Raw genomic sequence first — 19,406 nt, forward strand, 5'->3', positions numbered from 1 at the left:
TGCCATGTACTCCCTGTCTTTTCTGCTCTCTGAAATTTGCTCACTAACAAAGAAGGATGTTTCTTTCAGCCAGCTAGCCATGTCTTTTCTCCTCTCTGCCATGTGATCACTAAACTTTCTCTCAATCTAACAACAAAATCCTCATTTTTGTTTCTTTTCCTATTTCTCTCTATTCATGAAAACCCTTCCCCTCATTTTCCTCTTCTTTATGAAGCTTTGTTTACTTTTTATTGGATTTCTTTATTGTTTAATTCAAAACAACCCATTCATTCATTCATTCATTCATTCATTCATTCATTCATTCATTCATTTAAAAATATTTTTACCCTGCCTCTCTATTTAAAATATTCAGGATGGCTTACAAAATTTTAAAACACAATATATATAAAAATAGACTAGAAGACCCCTATACGGGGCATAAAACCTACTAAGACACATGGAGAGGAGAAGTGACACACAGACACACACACACAAACTCAAGCACCAATTCTTTACAATTCTCTTTTTGTCTCTAGTTTTCAAAATAGCCTTTTGAAAGCCCTCTTTGCTCCGGTCTCCTCCTGGTTTCTATACTTTACTCTCAAAATAAATCTTTTTTTCTTTTAAATAAAAATATTGCTTTTTCTAAATCCCTTATTAAAATCTCCTCCCTATCCTGTAGCTCACTAATCCTCTGTCTACTCGCGGTGCTTAACTCAAAATAAGCTACGCAAATTGAGCTATGTCGATTGCGTATCTTATTTCAAAATAGCTTATCACCTAGGGTACGTCTACACTACAGCGCTAGTTAGAACTAACTTAGTTCGAATTAGTTAATTCGAACTAAGCTAGTTCGAACTAACGCATCTAGAACTAAAAACTAGTTCGAATTAGCGTTTTGCTAATTCGAACTAGCGCATCCACACTGATTGGACGCAGGGGGGCATTTAAGGGCAGCTGAAACCGGTTCTGGCAGGGCATCAGGTCAGTAGTTGCTTTGTGTGGCTGCTGTCTGAGGCTATCTGAGGCTCGTGCTTAAAGGGACCCCCCTGGACAGCCGGTTCTCAGCTTTTCCTGCTTGCTTGCCAACCTCGCCGAGGGACAGCAAAGCGTCGGTCTCTGTGCCCATCTGTGTCGGTGCTTCCCTTCGGGGGGGACCGCCGCAGGTGGCAACATGGAGCCACGGCTCGCCCTGCACCTTCTGGTGCACGTTCTGGACTTGCTGCTGCAAGCCTGCCAGCAATGGCTCGAGGCTGCCTGGCACCACCTGGGGAACGTCAGCCCCCTGCCTCTCCGCCTGGCCGCCCTGGGGGCCGTGGAGGAGCCGCGGTGGCGCCCCGGCACCGGCGTGCCCCGCCGCGTTTGGCGTCTGGACACCAGCAGCGACTGGTGGGACCGCATCATCCTGGAACGCTGGGACGACCGACAGTGGACCCAGAACTTTAGGATGAGGAGGGACGCCTTCCTGGAGCTCTGCGAGTGGCTCGCCCCTGCCCTGCGCAGAAGGGACACTCGCATGAGACCCGCCATCCCCCTCCAGAAGCGGGTGGCCATCGCCCTCTGGAAGCTCTCCACGCCGGACAGCTACCGATCCGTCGGGAACCAGATCGGCGTGGGGAGATCCACCGTCGGAGCGGTGCTCATGCAGGTACGGCGCTCGTCGGCCACCGAGCCGGGTGGGAGGGGGGCTGCGAGGAGGGGATGGGCTGCCCCAGGGACAAAGGGGGGGCAGGAGGAGGCGAAAGTGCCCCGCACCGGAGGGGTCGGGCTGTCCCGGCTGTACTACACGCTGCCAGGGGGGTTGCTTCCGGGAGTGGGGCGCGGGGCACTGCCAGGACACGCACGCTCCCAGCCACCCGGGCGCCCCACTGATTGGCGCTTTGCTGTGTCTCTCTCCGCAGGTGGTCAAGGCCATCAACCGGGTGCTGCTCCGCCGGGTGGTCCGCCTCGCCGACCCGGACGCCGTCATCCGGGGATTCGGCGCCCTCGGCTTCCCCAACTGCGGGGGGGCCATCGACGGGACGCACATCCCCATCCGTGCCCCGGAACACCAGGCGTCCCGGTACGTCAACAGAAAGGGGTACTTCTCCGTGATCCTGCAGGCCGTGTGTGACCACCGGGGACAGTTCACGGACATAAATGTGGGCTGGTCTGGCAAAGCACACGACGCCCGGGTGTACCGCAACTCCTCCATGTGCCAGCGGCTGCAGGACGGGACCTTCTTCCCCGACCGCCACATCAGGGTCGGGGACGTGGACATGCCCATCTGCCTGGTGGGGGATGCCGCCTACCCACTGCAGCCGTGGCTCATGAAGCCCTACACGGGGCACCTCAATCCCTCCCGCCAGGCCTTCAATAACAGGCTCACCAGGGCCCGCATCGTGGTGGAGGGGGCCTTCGGGCGACTGAAAGCCTGCTTTCGATGCCTCCTCACCTGTCTGGACCTGGCCGAGCACAACATCCCTCCCGTGGTGGCAGCATGTTGTGTGCTCCACAATTTGTGTGAGCGGAAGGGGGAGGCTTTCCTGCCAGCCTGGATGGCTGAGGCTGACCGCATGGCTGGACACTACGGTCAGCCCCGCACCGCCGCCGTCCGGGAAGCCCAGCGGGGGGCCATCCGGATCCGGGAAGCCCTGCGGGAGAGCTTCCAGGTGGAGGAGGAGGACTGACCTCTCCCTGCATGCCCCACTGGGGCCTTCTTCCACCCTACCCCCCCCCTCCCCTTTCCCCTCCCTACCTACTGTCAAATAAAGACACCTGTTTTTCAAACAAAAACGTCTGTTTATTTCACAGAACTGGGGTGGGGGAGGGAGGAATGAAGGTGGGAGAAGGGAGGAGGAAACCTGGGACGAGGGAGCTGGAAGGGATGGGGAGGGAAGGGAGGAAGGGAAAGGAAAGCTCAGGGGTGGAGTCCGGCTGCCTCTCCCGTCTCGCCACACTGCGGGTCCGGGGGCGTCGGTGGGAAATGGTTGTGGAGGGGGGGGCAGAGGGGACAGGGGGTGTGGAGGAAGCAGGAGCGGAAGCAGGAGCGGAAGCAGGAGGAGCAGGGGGAGCAGGGGGAGCAAGTGGGGGAGCAAGAGGGGGAGCAGGGGGAGGAGGAAATGGAAAGCGGTCCAGCAGGCTCTGGAGGTGGCCTTGCAGGGCACGGCCCTGCTCCTCCAGGGCCTCCAGACTCCTCCGGCGCAGCCTGAGGTCCTCCTGGACCCAGTGGTCCTGGAGACGGAGCTGTCGGTCCAGGAACCAGAGGTGCCGCCTCTGGTACTCCTCCTGGTTCCTGGCTGTCCTGCTTGCCCGGGCGCAGGCGGCTGCTGCAGGCGGTGTGGTGCGCCCTGCAGGCCCAGGTGCTGCAGCTGTGGTGCAAGAAGACCAGCGGTCAATTTCCCCAGGGGCCCAGGTGTGTGAAACCCAGCTCCCCTCTGCAAGGCCAGGGCCCCTGCAGGATCCCCAGCTGCTGCTCCGTGGTGGGCAAGGCCCAGGCGCACGGTCCCGGGGCTCCCTCTCGCCCCAGCCCCCCAGTACACATAAGGGGAACATGAGGGTACTCACAGGTGGACGCCTCCCCGGCCTCTGACGATGCAGGCGAGCGGCTCTGTGGGGTGCCTCGGGGGTCCCGGGTCCTGGGCAGGCTGGCGGCAGGCTCCCGGCTCTCAGAGCCCTCTTCCTCCTCCTCGGTGTCCAGGAGCGGTCCCTCTGCCCCGGGGTCAATCACGTCCCGGGGGGCAGGGACAGCATGAGGCCCCAGGATGCAGTCCAGGGCATGGAAGTGGGGGCTGGCCTCTGGGTCGGCCCCTGGCAGGCAAGCCCGGGAGTAGGACTGCCGCAAGTCCTTTATTTTGCTGCGCACCTGCTCCCGGCTGCGCTGGTGGCCCCTGGCGGCCAAACTGGCAGCCATGCGGCCGTAGACGGCCGCGTTCCTGTGGCTAGTGCGGAGATCGTGGACATTGGAGACTTCCCCCAAACCTCGATGAGGTCCACGATCTCCGCACTTGACCAGGCGGGCGCCCGCCTTTTGCGCCCCCGGGCAGGCTCCCGGGAGCCGCCAGGCTGGTCCTGGGGAGCAGTGGAGGGCTGGGAGCCCTCGGATGGCTGGCTCATCCTGTGGCAGGTGCAGGCTGTGCAGGCACGGGTGCTTGCAGCCTTGCAACTGGCACAAAGTGAGTAGCCAGCCCATGGCCCTTTAAGGGCTCCGGGGCCGGGAGGGGGGCAATAGAGTTTCCCTGGTGTTGGCCAGAGTGGCCACCAGGGAAACCTGGGAAGCCTTAGCCTCCCACTTGCTCGATCTAAAGGGCTACACACCCCTTATTCGAACTAGGCGTTAGTCCTCGTAGAATGAGGTTTACCTAGTTCGAACTAAGCGCTCCGTTAGTTCGAATTAAGTTCGAACTAACGGAGCGCTAGTGTAGCACCTAGGAAAGTTAGTTCGAACTAACTTTGTAGTGTAGACATACCCCTATAGAGTAGCCCAATGTCTGTGAGTCTGTAACACTGACGTACATGGCCCCGCCCCCTGCCCGTGTACCTTAGCCCCCTTCCTCTCCCACTGTGGCACTCCACTGTGTGTGGCGCCGCTCAGCTGGGCTACCATGGGGGGGAGGCAGGCAGTAGTTTAGGGTCCACATTCCCCAAATGGCCGCTTGCTGCCGCTTCTCCCCCTCCCCCCCCCCCCCCCCCGGCCACCATTTGAGCTCCGCGGTCCCCCAAGTGACAGGCAGGAGGGAGGAGGAGAAGAGAAAGAGACAGTCAGAGAGAGAGGGGCAGGAGGCAGAGGAGAGCTGAGAGAGAGGGGGGGAGGCAGTAGGAGGAGGAGGAGAGAGAGAGATGGAGAGAGAGACCAGAGGCTCAGGAGAGAAGACCGACAGGGAGAGACCTGAAAATCCCGTTTTATGACGGGTTATTTGGTTAGTTTTGAAATTGGGAGCATCTACACAGCACTTATTTCGAAGAGCGCTCTTCCTCCAACTTCCCTTATTCCTCGTATAATGAGAGTTACTCCTGGTAAGTCCTCCAGCTTGACAGTATTTTGACCATGAGGGCTGGCCAGCACTTGGGGTACGTCTACACTACAGCGCTAGTTCGAACTAACTTAGTTCGAATTAGTTAATTCGAACTAAGCTAGTTCGAACTAGCGCATCTAGAACTAAAAACTAGTTCGAACTAGCGTTTTGCTAGTTCGAACTAGCGCGTCCACACTGATTGGATGCAGGGGGGCATTTAAGGGCAGCTGAAACCGGTTCTGGCAGGGCATCAGGTCAGCAGTTGCTTTGTGTGGCTGCTGTCTGAGGCTATCTGAGGCTCGTGCTTAAAGGGACCCCCCCGGACAGCCGGTTCTCAGCTTTTCCTGCTTGCTTGCCAACCTCGCCGAGGGACAGCAAAGCGTCGGTCTCTGTGCCCGTCTGTGTCGGTGCTTCCCTTCGGGGGGGACTGCCGCAGGTGGCAACATGGAGCCACGGCTCGCCCTGTACCTTCTGGTGCACGTTCTGGACTTGCTGCTGCAAGCCTGCCACCAATGGCTCGAGGCTGCCTGGCACCACCTGGGGAATGTCAGCCCCCTGCCTCTCCGCCTGGCCGCCCTGGGGGCCGTGGAGGAGCCGCGGCGGCGCCCCGGCACCGGCGTGCCCCGCCGCATCTGGCGTCTGGACACCAGCAGCGACTGGTGGGACCGCATCGTCCTGGAGCGCTGGGACGACCGACAGTGGACCCAGAACTTTAGGATGAGGAGGGACACCTTCCTGGAGCTCTGCGAGTGGCTCGCCCCTGCCCTGCAAAGAAGGGACACTCGCATGAGGCCCGCCATCCCCCTCCAGAAGCGGGTGGCCATCGCCCTCTGGAAGCTCTCCACGCCGGACAGCTACCGATCCGTCGGGAACCAGTTCGGCGTGGGGAGATCCACTGTCGGAGCAGTGCTCATGCAGGTACGGCGCTCGTCGGCCACCGAGCCGGGGGGGAGGGGGGCTGCGAGGAGGGGATGGGCCGCCCCAGGGACAAAGGGGGGGGCGGGAGGAGGCGAAGGCGCCCCGCACCGGAGGGGTCGGGCTGTCCCGGCCGTACTACACGCCGCCAGGGGGGTTGCTTCCGGGAGTGGGCTCCCAGCCACCCAGGCGCCCCACTGATTGACGCTTTGCTGTGTCTCTCTCCGCAGGTGGTCAAGGCCATCAACCGGGTGCTGCTCCGCAGGGTGGTCCGCCTCGCCGACCCGGACGCCGTCATCCGGGGATTCGGCGCCCTCGGCTTCCCCAACTGCGGGGGGGCCATCGACGGGACGCACATCCCCATCCGTGCCCCGGAACACCAGGCGTCCCGGTACGTCAACAGAAAGGGGTACTTCTCCGTCATCCTGCAGGCCGTGTGTGACCACCGGGGACAGTTCACGGACATCAATGTGGGCTGGTCCGGCAAAGCACACGACGCACGGGTGTACCGCAACTCCTCCGTGTGCCAGCGGCTGCAGGACGGGACCTTCTTCCCCAACCGCCACATCAGGGTCGGGGACGTGGACATGCCCGTCTGCCTGGTGGGGGATGCCGCCTACCCACTGCAGCCGTGGCTCATGAAGCCCTACACGGGGCACCTCAATCCCTCCCGCCAGGCCTTCAATAACAGGCTGAGCAGGGCCCGCATCGTGGTGGAGGGGGCCTTCGGGCGACTGAAAGCCCGCTTTCGATGCCTCCTCACCCGTCTGGACCTGGCCGAGCACAACATCCCTCCCGTGGTGGCGGCATGTTGTGTGCTCCACAATTTGTGTGAGCGGAAGGGGGAGGCTTTCCTGCCAGCCTGGATGGCTGAGGCTGACCGCATGGCTGGACACTACGGTCAGCCCCGCACCGCCGCCGTCCGGGAAGCCCAGCGGGGGGCCATCCGGATCCGGGAAGCCCTGCGGGAGAGCTTCCAGGTGGAGGAGGAGGAGGACTGACCTCTCACTGCATGCCCCACCGGGGCCTTCTTCCACCCTACCCCCCCCTTCCCCTTTCCCCTCCCTACCTACTGTCAAATAAAGACACCTGTTTTTCCAACAAAAACGTCTGTTTATTTCACAGAACTGGGGTGGGGGAGGGAGGAATGAAGGTGGGAGAAGGGAGGGGGAAACCTGGGACGAGGGAGCTGGAAGGGGAGGGGAGGGAAGGGAGGAAGGGAAAGGAAAGCTCAGGGGTGGGAGTCCGGCTGCCTCTCCCGTCTCGCCACACTGCGGGTCCGGGGGCGTCGGTGGGGAATGGTTGTGGAGGGGGGGGCAGAGAGGACAGGGGGTGTGGAGGAAGCAGGAGCGGAAGCAGGAGGAGCAGGGGGAGCAGGGGGAGCAAGAGGGGGAGAAAGAGGGGGAGCAGGGGGAGCAAGAGGGGGAGCAAGAGGGGGAGCAGGGGGAGGAGGAAACGGGAAGCGGTCCAGCAGGCTCTGGAGGTGGCCTCGCAGGGCACGGCCCTGCTCCTCCAGGGCCTCCAGACTCCTCTGGCGCAGCCTGAGGTCCTCCTGGACCCAGTGGTCCTGGAGACGGAGCTGTCGGTCCAGGAACCGGAGATGCCGCCTCTGGTAGTCCTCCTGGTTCCTGGCTGACCTGCTTGCCCGGGCGCGGGCGGCTGCTGCAGGCGGTGTGGTGCGCCCTGCAGGCCCCGGTGCTGCAGCTGTGGTGCAAGAAGACCAGCGGTCAATGACCCCAGGGGCCCAGGTGTGTGAAACCCAGCTCCCCTCTGCAAGGCCAGGGCCCCTGCAGGATCCCCAGCTGCTGTTCCGTGGTGGGCAAGGCCCAGGCGCACGGTCCCGGGGCTCCCTCTCGCCCCAGCCCACCGTACACATAAGGGGAACACGAGGGTACTCACAGGTGGACGCCTCCCCGGCCTCTGATGATGCAGGCGAGCGGCTCTGTGGGGTGCCTCGGGGGTCCCGGGTCCTGGGAAGGCTGGCAGCAGGCTCCTGGCTCTCAGAGCCCTCTTCCTCCTCCTCGGTGTCCAGGAGCGGTCCCTCTGCCCCGGGGTCAATCACGTCCCGGGGGGCAGGGACGGCATGAGGCCCCAGGATGCGGTCCAGGGCATGGAAGTGGGGGCAGGCCTCCGGGTCAGCCCCTGGCAGGCAGGCCCGGGAGTAGGACTGCCGCAAGTCCTTAATTTTGCAGCGCACCTGCTCCCGGCTGCGCTGGTGGCCCCTGGCGGCCAGACTGGCAGCCATGCGTCCATAGACGGCCGCGTTCCGGTGGCTAGTGCGGAGATCGTGGACATTGGAGGCTTCCCCCCAAACCTCGATGAGGTCCACGATCTCCGCACTTGACCAGGCGGGCGCCCGCCTTTTGCGCCCCCGGGCAGGCTCCCGGGAGCCGCCAGGCTGGTCGTGGGGAGCAGTGGAGGGCTGGGAACCCTCGGATGGCTGGCTCATCCTGTGGCAGGTGCAGGCTGTGCAGGCACGGGTGCTTGCAGCCTTGCAACTGGCACAAAGTGAGTAGCCAGCCCGTGGCCCTTTAAGGGCTCCGGGGCCGGGAGGGGGGCAATAGAGTTTCCCTGGTGTTGGCCAGAGTGGCCACCAGGGAAACCTGGGAAGCCTTAGCCTCCCACTAGTTCGAACTAAAGGGCTACACAGCCCTTAGTTCGAACTAGCTAGTTCGAACTAGGCGTTAGTCCTCGTAAAATGAGGTTTACCTAGTTCGAACTAAGCGCTCCGTTAGTTCGAATTAAGTTCGAACTAACGGACCGCTAGTGTAGCGCCTAGGAAAGTTAGTTCGAACTAACGTCCGTTAGTTCGAACTAACTTTCTAGTGTAGACATACCCTTGGGGACTAAGGGGTTAACTATGTCTCCTGTCTCTAGCCAGGTATCTGGTCAGCCAATAACAATGCAGGTAGGGATTTTAAACTGGGACAAGGGAATTTTAACTTTTCCCTCCTTTGTCTGAGTCAGAGCAGTTTCTTCCAGGTAACAGAAGAGTCACCTCAGTTTGTGTAAGTAGGGAAAAGTCTAGATAATGCATCAGGTTTGTTGTTTTATGGTTTGGGAATGGGGAAAGGATCTCTGTGCTGTTAAAAGTGGGGTTTTCCTCTTTTTTGTAACTAAGATTTGAGCCCAGGGGGGTCCCCTAATGAGTATATTAATTGGTGGCTTTTTTTCATCTAGCCATTTTATTTTGCTTGCAACTGCGGTTTTGTTTTGATAATAAAAGTTTGTTTTCTTTTTCTAATTAGCCGGGTATTGGTTCATTTCTGTGTCCTGGAAAATCTGTCTGTGGGTATCTGCCTGCCTCTGACTAGGGGGCAGCTACCACAGACGGCAGCTCGTCTTTTCTCTCCTGCAGAAAAGAGCTTGAGGTACCCCTGAGGTTCTAGGGAGGAGGTTTCCCAAGTGATCTCTTTGGAATACTTGGGTGGTGGCAGCGATTTTTATTCTCTAAAGTCTAGGTGGTAGGATTTGGGGAGAAGTTTCTGTACCAGAGCTTGTAGAGATCAGGTTTTGGGGTGCTTTTGCAGGCCCCCACTTCTGCATTTACTGTGCTAGAGTGCGTGCGGTGGTGTGTCGGGGTTCCCCCAACTCTTGCACCCCCGTAGTGGCACGAACAGACTCCACCAGCCAGTAGAACAAAGAGGGAGTTTATTGCTTCTCCAGGATACAGCAGAGCATAGGGCTGTGTCTAGACTGGCAAGTTTTTCCGGAAAATCAGCCGCTTTTACAGAAAAACTTGCCAGCTGTCTACACTGGCCGCTTGAATTTCCAGAAAAGCACTGATGATCTCATGTAAGATTGTCAGTGCTTTTCCGGAAGACTTTTGCTCAAAAGGGCCCGTGTAGACAGCATAGTACTGTTTTCCGCAAAAAAGCCCCGATCGCAAAAATGGCGATCGGGGCTTTTTTTGCAGAAAAACGCGTCTAGATTGGCCACCGACGTTTTTCCACAAAAAGTGCTTTTGCGGAAAAGCATCCTGCCAATCTAGACGCGTTTTTCCGAAAATGCTTTTAACAGAAAACTTTTCCGTTAAAAGCATTTTCAGAAAATCATGCCAGTGTAGACGTAGCCGAGATGTGATCTGGTTACAGGGCAGGCCTAGGATGCCTCAACCCCCCTTGAGATGGGGGAGACTGGGCCCCTAAATCCCAGCCCCCTTGTTTAGGCTGCTTCCTCCATGACTCCAGACAGAAACTAAAACTCTCTTCCACCCCCCAGGCTCAAAGTGAAACTGAAAGTGAAAGATCTGTTCACAGAAATGGCCCCCATTTGCCCGGACCAGGTGTTCCAAGAGAGTCGTTTTTAGGTACACACATGGGGGTTTTTAAAAACTTTTTAAGGAGACAATTTTGTGCTGCCATTTGAAGCTGCCAAATTTCAGTTTGAGGACAAAGATGATGGGTGGGGAAAATGGGGAGAAATATCCAGGACCCAGATCTCTCAAATGAGAAAATCCCCTCTCATCCCTGTTTGCTATGGTAGGGAGCTTAGCTCCCTGCATTGTGGCCCTGGGACAGGGCCCAGGAGAGTGGGTGGGCCCCCTTCTCCGCCGTCGGCGGCAATCTTAGAGGCTCCAGCTGGGGCGGTTATTCGTCGCATGCAGCGATCTACCCGCGTTTGGTTGCAAAACAGACGGTACCTGGAGAACAGGGGACGCACAGTTAAATAAAAGGGTGGAATCTGCCTAAGCTACGAGCGTGGACTTGTGACAGGCAGTATGCACTGGTTTGATCCCCAGCGAGCAAAGGCTGCCAAGAGCCTGGGGCTTGGGAGAGCCCCAGGGAAAAGGGGATGACGGGGGCACTGCCAGGGACACTGGGGGGCCTCCCGCGCTGTGGAAAGCCCAGACACGGACAGAGACAGGAGGCCCAGGATGCTCTGACACTTTATTGGTGTTAATCACATGGGAGGAAAACTCAGCAAAATTACAGGCCTTGCAAAAAAAAATCCCTCCACCTCCACCCCCGACCTTTGCCCATTGCCCCAGTGGTGCTCAATAGCCCTCCACCCCCATCCCTCTCCCAGCATCCTCCAACAGTGCCCTCTCCCCCGCATTTCCTATGCCCTGAGGGTGCCCCCTGCTCACCCTACTGCCCCCCTGCGTGGTGGGTGCAGCCGCCGCCTCACAACTGGCCTCCCTTCCAGGCAGAGGTTGTGCCGGTTTGACATGCCTTCCCCATTGTATCTCCGGCAGCCGTTATTGTCGCAGCGTATCAAGGGCGCGATCCTTTGCAGCGTTTTCCATTTGTTCAGCAGCTGCTGGCCCTTCCCCTCGTCAGAATGGAAGATCTGCTGGAAGACGAAGGCCCTGTAGCCTTTCTTGGCAAGGGAGAAGGTGGTGCGCACCATCGGCAGGATGTAGTAGGGACTGCTCTCGTTCAGGCAGATCCCCAGGCAGGGCGAGTTGAGGGTGAAGAAGATCAGGCAGCTGTGATTCCTGTAGGTCTCGGCCAGGAGCTTCTGCACAGGTCTGGGGTTGTTCTGGTCGCCATTGAGCAGGCGCCACTCAGAGTGCTGCGTCTCAGTCCCCTTTTTACCAAACTTCGGCCGGGACGCTACAATGTGCCCTTTGTCTCGGACATACAGGGCTTCCCGTTTTCCCATGATGTTCTTCATGTCCTGCAGCTCTTTGTCGGGCAGCGCCTTTCCCAGGCCAGATGGATCTCTGCAAACGCGTAAGGGCAGGCTGACAGCGAAGGAGTATTGATTATTCACCCCATACCTAAGGGAAGGCAAAGCAAAGGGCTGTGAGGTCATATTTGGGGTCGGGAAGGAATTTTCCTCCAGGGTAGATTGGCAGAGGCCCTGGAGGTTTTTTTCGCCTTCCTCTGTAGCATGGGGCATGGGTGACTTATGGGGGGATTCTCTGCATTTTGGGGTCTTTAAATCATCATTTGAGGACCTCAGTATCTGAGATATAGGTGAGAGGATTCTTCCAGGGGTGGGTGGGTGAGTGTCTGTGGCCTGCACTGTGCAGGGGGTCAGACTAGATGATCATAGTGGTTCCTTCTGACCGTAAAGTCTATGAGTCTATGAGGGCCTGGAGCAGCCAATGGCTGCAGCACAGGACTCTGGGGGTGGGGGCATGCAGTGCCCTTGCTGGTCAGTACAAGGCTCTCAGGGCGACAGGCTGGGGCAGGGGCTCGTTGGGCCTTGGGCCAATGGATACACGGGAGGGTGGTTTTCAGAAGATCAGACACTGCCCCAGGCACCTCCTGGAAATCAGCAGCCTAGGGTGAGCTTTGGTCCATCTGCGCCACCGGGCTGCGTGTTCCCGCTGGAGCAGGGCCCTGCTCACCAAGTGTGGTGTCTTGTGAGCGCCTGCACCCTCCCCAGTGCGGGGGAAGCTGAAAGGGGGCTGTGCAGAGGGGTTATGGGGCGGGGGTTGGGACAGGTACAGGGCAGGGGAGGAGGCAGGAGGGGCCAGGCAGGGAGCAGCATGACCTGCGGGGGGGAGATAGGGCAGGGGGCGGCAGTGGAGGAGCCACAGCCAGAGACATGTGGCAGTTTTCCCTTCGGCTGGAGTCGCCGTCGCCTCATACTTAGGACATGGCTGCCTTGGGCCCCAGGACATTCAGGGGACTGGCGCGGCTGCGTATTCTGTGGGTGCCCAGGGCCGGCCCTGCCCATGAGCCCCAGGGGCCATCCAGAGCGTTTACACAGGCCTGAGGCACACAGCCAGCCCCCGGGATGCACAGTGCCATGTGGCAGAGATAAACACTGGGGATCGGGGCTCCTCCATGCTCCCCATGCCTTGGAGAGGGGATTGGGAGGGAGGTTGAGAGGCAAACAGCACAGACACGTGGCACCTTCACTGGGAACAGCTGTGTCTGAGAGCTGGGTGCTCACCCCCCCACCTGACGTGGCTGGGTACAGCTGAGTCACAGAGGACTGGGGACTCCCAGCCAACTGCAGCCAGGGCGGCGCAACAGAGCCCTGCTCTGTATGAAGGGCTGTGATGGCTGCCAGATGGCAGAGATGGGAGTGGAGCTCCTGCTTCCCATCCCAGTGCACCTTGTATTGCTCTGCATGGACACAATGTGGGCTTGGGAGGAGGGTGTCTCCAGTGAGGCAGGATTAGCTCTATAAACCCCCCTCCTGCTGCAGCCCCTGCCTCTGGAGCAGACGGAAGTCACTCACGCTGTGATGTGTTTCATGACGGTGTCGAGGGCTTTTAGATTGAGGTCCCCGAGCGTCCCTGTCCCCAGGCAGAGCAGCAGGGCGGCCATCCAGAGGGTGCTGCGGGGCAGCCGGCCAGGCACCTGGGGAGAGATGGAGCATCAGCAGTGACAGCAGCATCCCACCCTGAGAGGACACACTGCTTCTGGGACTTGGGCCCTTCAGCCATGCGGGGGCGGGGGGGAGACAGATGCAGTGAGGGGCGGGGGCAGGCTCTGAGCATAGTAACTGTATCCAGGTACCAGGCTGGATAGCAGCAATCAGTTATGTACGTGATTGGTCTCAGGCAGGGGTGTGTGTGAGACACGACTGCCCCAGCGGGAGGGGTTGAACCCCACTCAGGCTATGTCTACCCTACAGAGTTTTTCCGGGTTACCAGAAGTATCCTGGGAAAACTCAGCTGTATCCAGGGAACGCGTCCGCTTTTTTGTTTCCAGAAATGTCGGTGTGTTCTTTCGGCATCCCTGTATTCCTCGTTTTCTGAGGAAGAAGGGCTTCCCCAAAAGAGGAGGTTTTCACACATTTGGCCTGGGTAGATGGGCTAAATGTCAGAAAAGCATCGAGCAACAAAAGAATCAGAGGAAGGTACACAAAGCGTGGGTTGTAGTTTGCGTAACTTCTTCTGAAAAAAACAAAAACTTTGCAGAGTAGACATAGCCACAGTGTGTGTGAGATGGGGGCAGAGGGCAAGCCCTTGGGATCCACGGGGCAGAAGGAGGTGGGGGGGACTCACCAGGGTTTCCATGGGGCAGGAGCAGGAGGTGCCGGGACTCGCTGACAGATGCTCACGCACGATCCCAAGTGATGGGCTCTCAGCTCCCAGCCCCTTTTCTTATAGCCCTGATCCCTGACCCTGCCCTGCCCTGGGGATGGGGTGGGGTGGGGTAGGGGGTGGTGCCAGCTCCTGCTTCTCAGTTGCAGGCTGTTTCTCTGGAAAGGAGGGTTCAGGGCCTGGCACCACCCCTGCCCCCCCTCCAGGCCCTGCTTTACACCCTCCCTTCCTGCAAGCCCTGCCCTGCCTGGCCTCTTCCCACCCCTGCTTCTGGGGGGAAGGGTGGCTACAGCCACCCCCTCTGCCACCCTAACTGGCGCCTCAGCCCCGGAAGGATGAGGGGCTCCCTGCAGGAGGTGAGGCTGCCCCCTCTGAGGCGGGAGGCCGGTGGCCCGGCAGCGCTTGCCCCACTCCAACGGCTGCCGGCGCCGTTTATTTCTCAACCGGCCGTTGTGCCAGGAGGGGAAGCCCAGCCAGGGCTGAGGCGCCGGAGCAGTGTGAGGTGCAGGAGAGAAGCCTCCAGGCCTCCCCGTTCTTGCACCCCTGGCTCCTCCACCAGGGCGGTTTATTTCCCAAGCCTCGTTTGCGGCCCTGGGGGAAGCTTGGTCAACAGGGGCGCCCAGGGCCTGGCACAGTTTGGGCGGGGGGGGGGTGTTGTATACCCAGGCTGGGCCATGAGCCCCTTTGTCAGGTGAGGGCCCCATGGGGATAGGCCCCCAGCCCTGCCAATGTGTGACACGACCCCCCCATCCCATGGGCCGTAGCGGGAGACTGGCTCCACACGCAGCCTCTCTGGGGCGGGGGCACCGGCTGGGCAGAGACTGGGCAGCAGTCAGATGGCTCCCCCAATTGTTAGGGTCTCAGTGCCTCCCTTCCAAACCCTAGCCCCAAATATCCTCCCTTCAGCCACACATCCAGCCCATCCCCACGAGGCTGTCACTTGCAGACACAGGACCAGAAGCTCCAGGAAGGTGGGGGGCTGGCAGGAATCCCATCCAGGGTCCTGCCCTCAGTGCATGCTACACAGCGAGCAAAGGGCTAGCCGGACTCCTTCGCCCCAAGCCCACATTCCCTTTTGTCGTACTTCGGTAACTTCAGTGGTCTGAACTGTCGGTGTCAGCGTCGTCTGGTCAGGGTTGTCCTGGCGCGCTCCTGACAGGACCTCTACTCCGTCAGGGATGATACATTTTCGGCTGCGTGCGTAACAATCGGTGCTCCCTTTATCTAGCGTTAGACCCCCTGCATTTGGGTCAACACAGGAGATCTCCGAGAGCTCCCAGAAACGACAGAGGCAGGCAAGGTTTGAAATCAATCGAGCAGGTTTATTGTCAAATGTGGAACTCTAACAGTCGGTAGAAGAGATCCTACAATGTTACACCACTGGGCACTATGGCCCGCGTTGACAAGGTACCAACACCGGGCAGGCCTATTGCCATGTAACTTATATGAACAGCGGTTAGCCAGAGTTAATCCACTGTGCATTTTGTAAGTTTAGGCAATGACACCTGCCGTTCAGAAGCCTGGTGCACCCCCCTCCACCTCGCCCAGAGAGCACCCTCTGCGGTGTCCTTTTATAGACAGGTACAAACAACTTACATCAATTCTCTACGTACCAGGTGCTACCCTCTGTTGCCTAGTTACCACCCCTCACCTTACGGAAGGAGGGTTTACTTACTATCCTTCATGCTGTCAATTCTGACCTGGTCCTGAACCTAGGTCGGTATGTGCCTAGTTCCTAGGGAGTTCTTGAACCAGGACATCCCGTAAGATGTTCTGTTACTGCCTTTTGGCTTACAGTCTGCATTCAGGGCCTCCCTGTGTCCTTCCGAACTTACCCAATTATCTAGTTATCAGCAGGGCCTCTTTCTTGGCTCCTATTTTACTGAACCAAAGTCTTGCTCACTAGATTGCAGGCCTGTTGCTGTTTTCATGTTACAGGCCTCTATTTAGGCCTGCTGACTCCATGTTACCGACCCTCAATTGACTACAGCCTTGGCACAGCCGGAGTGAAAACAACACGGAGCCCCAATGACGGGGAATCGTCCCCTCCCTCTGGGGAGCCGCCCCCTCCGCCCCGATCCCTCCTGCTGGTCTCTGGGCTCCTGTCTCCCCAAGGGTCTGAGTGTCCTGAGGCCTGGCCAGTGGTGCCAGCCGGGGGCAATGACTCTCCAGGGCCACGACTGCCTCCAGGCCAGGAGCCAGATGAGGTGCGGGGAAGCTGCAGGGCAGATTGAGCAACAGCTGCACGCTGGCCCTCCCCTGTGCCCCCTGTGGCCCCCTGTGGCCTCCTGTTCTCCTGCATGCCCCCTGCTCTCCCCCAACCTGCCAGAAACACCTTCTCCTCGTCCCCCCACAGCTGCCCTCACTGTGCTGCTCCAGCGCCCTCCTGCCCAATGGGGACCCCGCTCTGCCTGCTCCCTCCTTTGAACCCGGCTCCCGGACGCATTCTCCTGGAGAGGCATGGGTGGGGTGGGAGGGGGTGCTCTTTGCCTCCCAGAAGAAGGGAGAAGGGCTCAGGAGCTTGGCCCTCACCCGCTCCCCACTCCCGGCCACAGAAGAGGTCGCCCGCAGCTGCTGCCTCAGGGGCTGGAGGCTGCCGGCCCCGTGGCTCTTACGCCACCGTCCCAGCCACAAAGGCCATTTATTTCTCAAGCTGCGGTGGCCCCAGGAGGGGAAGCTGGGCCGGGGCCGTTGGTAGCTCAGTGCGGGGGAGGGAGAGACCCGCTCAGGCCCCCAACAGGAGGGATAAGGGGGGGAATTGCCCCTGGGCCCACCCATTCATGGGGGGCCTGGAACTCCTGACCATTTTGAACAGCCATGGGAGGGGGGCAATCCTGGTGGTGCTGAGGGCTGACTGCCGTAGGCCCCGCCCCTTCCAGGCCTCCTCCCACCTTGTCCCTATGTTTGTACCATTGCACCCTTTGAAGGCCAGGTGTGGTCTGCCTCAGTTTCCCCTCACCTGGGATGCAGCCCCACTGATACCCAGGAGCAAGCCAATTGGAGGGGACCAATGTAAAAACCAAACCTGCATCCCACTGTCCCCAGGAGGCTGGGGTGGAGGGTGAGATGCTGTTGATGTGGATCGACAGAGGCTGCAGAGTGTGTTGTACATTCCAGAGGGAAAATCTGCCCCTGTTGAGCACAGAAGACAACCCACACTGTGTGCCGAGCTCCAACCGAGAACCCCCTTCAATGAGTCTGCAGCAACCTCCTGATGAGGCCTAGGAATCGGGAAAGCATGGAAGAGCCAACATTACACTGGTGGGGTACGCAGGTGGGGTGCCCTAGAGTAAGCAGGTGACAGATCAGTAACAAGGGCTGTGAGGTGCACTCGGCAGCTGACATGGGAGATCCCCCCCAACCTCGGCTGGAGCCCTTAGCCTCTGGAGTGTGTGTGTGTGTGAAGCTGGGTTTAGGACGCTTTGCCCTACAATAGGGTCTCATGAATATTCATTCTAATGTGCTGCCTTCCATGCCCAAAACGAACACCCTCCCCCTGATAACATGGGAGAGCACTTTAGGTAGAGCCCTACTGAATTTACGGTGAATTTTGGTCAATTTCATAGTCACAGAATTTGAAAAGTCACAGGTTTCATACCTCGTGGAACAAGGTGTACAGGTAGTTCGGAATAGGAAGCCTAATCCGAACTACCTAGTCCGTGCCGCGTGTAGCCGCGGGCACGGAGTCCGAACTAGCCGGGATTTAAAAATGGCGGCGCCCGGCAAGATGCAAATGAAGCCCGGGAAATTCAAATCCCAGGCTTCATTTGCAACTTCGGATGCCTACATTAACCACCCTAGTTCGAACTAGGGTGGTAGTGTAGACATACCCTGGAAGAGCAGTGCCTGTTGGCCCAGAGCCCAGCATTAAAGGCAAATCGGCTCCCAGCTCCAGGGAACAGCCACTGGCCAACAGCAGATCCTCTACCACCCCCAGTCTGCTCCAGAGAGCAGCTGCTGGCCAGTGCGCAGTCTCTTCCGTCCGGGGTTGCCCCTGCGGAGCAGCTGCTGACCCCCACCCCCTGCTCCAGCTGGTTCTGGGCCCATGCAATGCCAGGTAAGTCCTCTAGTTATAAATCCTGGGCACAGGACAGCCTCTCTTTACGAAGCTTACAGCTGAAGTCAGAATCCAGATGAAATCAGAAAGCTGATACAACTTTTATTAAAAACAACAAGGAGTCCTGTGGCACCTTAAAGACTAACAGATGTATTTGGGCATCAGCTTTCGTGGAGAAACCTCCCACTTTTTTAGCCTTTAAGGTGCCACAGGACTTCTTGTTGTTTTTGCAAATACAGTCTAACAAGGTGAGACTTGACAACTTTTATTGTCAATGATGGGGCTATACAGTCCGGCTACGTCTACACTTCGGAAGGGGCATGCTAATTTTGAAAGTGGGAATAGGGAAATCCGCGGGGGATTTAAATATCCCCCTCGGGATTTAAATAAACATGTCCGCCGCTTTTTTTCCAGCTTGGGGAAAAGCCGGAAAAAAGCGTCTAGACTGGCCCGATCCTCCGAAATAAAGCCCTTTTCCGGAGGATCGGGCCAGTCTAGACGCTTTTTTCCGGCTTTTCCCCAAGCCGGAAAAAAAGCAGCAGACATGTTTATTTAAATCCCCCGCGGATTTCCCTATTCCCACTTTCAAAATTAGCATGCCCCTTCCGAAGAAGGGGCCAGTGTAGACGTAGCCTCCCTGTTTTCATGTTTTATATAAATCGAATCTCTGAAAAGCAAACGTTTTTTGGGGGGGTTTTTTTTGAGAGAGACAAGTAACCTCTTTATTTCACCGTTAGCAAAAGCATTTTTAAAATGGTTTGTTTCTTTGGATGCTTATCAGACATCTTCAAGGAATCTAGAAGGAGTTGCGTGGTTCTTGTTGTATGGTCACAACATAAGGTTTTCCTCTGAAAACTGGAAAAGTAGCTTCTCTCTTTGTATGAGCTGCTTTCTTAATGTGCTCTAATATAAAAAACCCTGGAAATGTAGCTTTATTCCTATCAGGTAGGAGCACAAACCTTCTATTTCAGATGCCTGAGATAGGACATTCTGGGCATGTCTACACAGCAGCGTTATTTCAGAATAACTATTGTTATTCTAAAGTAACATAGTCCGTGTCTACACTACAAGCAGTTATTTTGACATAATGTCGAAATAATGTTGAGCTGGAGGACTGCTTACTCCAACTCCTGTAATCCTCATTTCACAAGAAGTAAGGGAAGTGGGAGGAAGAACTTTCTTCCTTCAACTTCCAGCTGGCGAGACAGCGCCCAAAGCCGAGTTAAGCTATTTCAACTTCAGCTACACAATTGTCAGAGCTGAGGTTGCGTAGCTTATTTCAGCTTTAGCCCTGCCATGTAGATCATCCCTCTCTGTTCACAATGCTTTCTGCTAAAGTCAATTTCCAGTGAATGGAATAAGGAAGCTTGATATAATTTTATAAGTGTCTTTGAGTGTAATTTCATCTCAGTACACTCCTCTACATGCCTCGTCACATTAAGGAATGTTTCAAAAGTTTTTTTTTGTCCTTGGTTTACATTTAAAAAAAATAGGAAAGAAAAGTGTA

At 57.7% G+C, this 19,406-nt stretch overlaps 1 protein-coding gene across 1 annotated transcript; it reads right to left on the reverse strand.

Annotated features, from left to right (window-relative positions):
• Window positions 1-6,981: 6,981 nt before the first annotated feature.
• Window positions 6,982-8,624, reverse strand: LOC142823864 (uncharacterized). The gene is made up of 2 exons (XM_075915528.1): window positions 7,788-8,624; window positions 6,982-7,592 (listed from the first exon to the last, which is right to left on the reverse strand). The coding sequence occupies exons 1-2, from the start codon at window positions 8,335-8,337 to the stop codon at window positions 7,120-7,122; spliced, it is 1,023 nt and encodes a 340-aa protein (XP_075771643.1). The 5' UTR covers window positions 8,338-8,624; the 3' UTR covers window positions 6,982-7,119.
• Between the last annotated feature and the right edge of the window lie 10,782 nt (window positions 8,625-19,406).

The sequence above is a fragment of the Pelodiscus sinensis genome, unplaced genomic scaffold (genome assembly GCF_049634645.1).
Source record: "Pelodiscus sinensis isolate JC-2024 unplaced genomic scaffold, ASM4963464v1 ctg34, whole genome shotgun sequence".
NCBI classification, from domain to species: Eukaryota; Metazoa; Chordata; order Testudines; family Trionychidae; genus Pelodiscus; species Pelodiscus sinensis.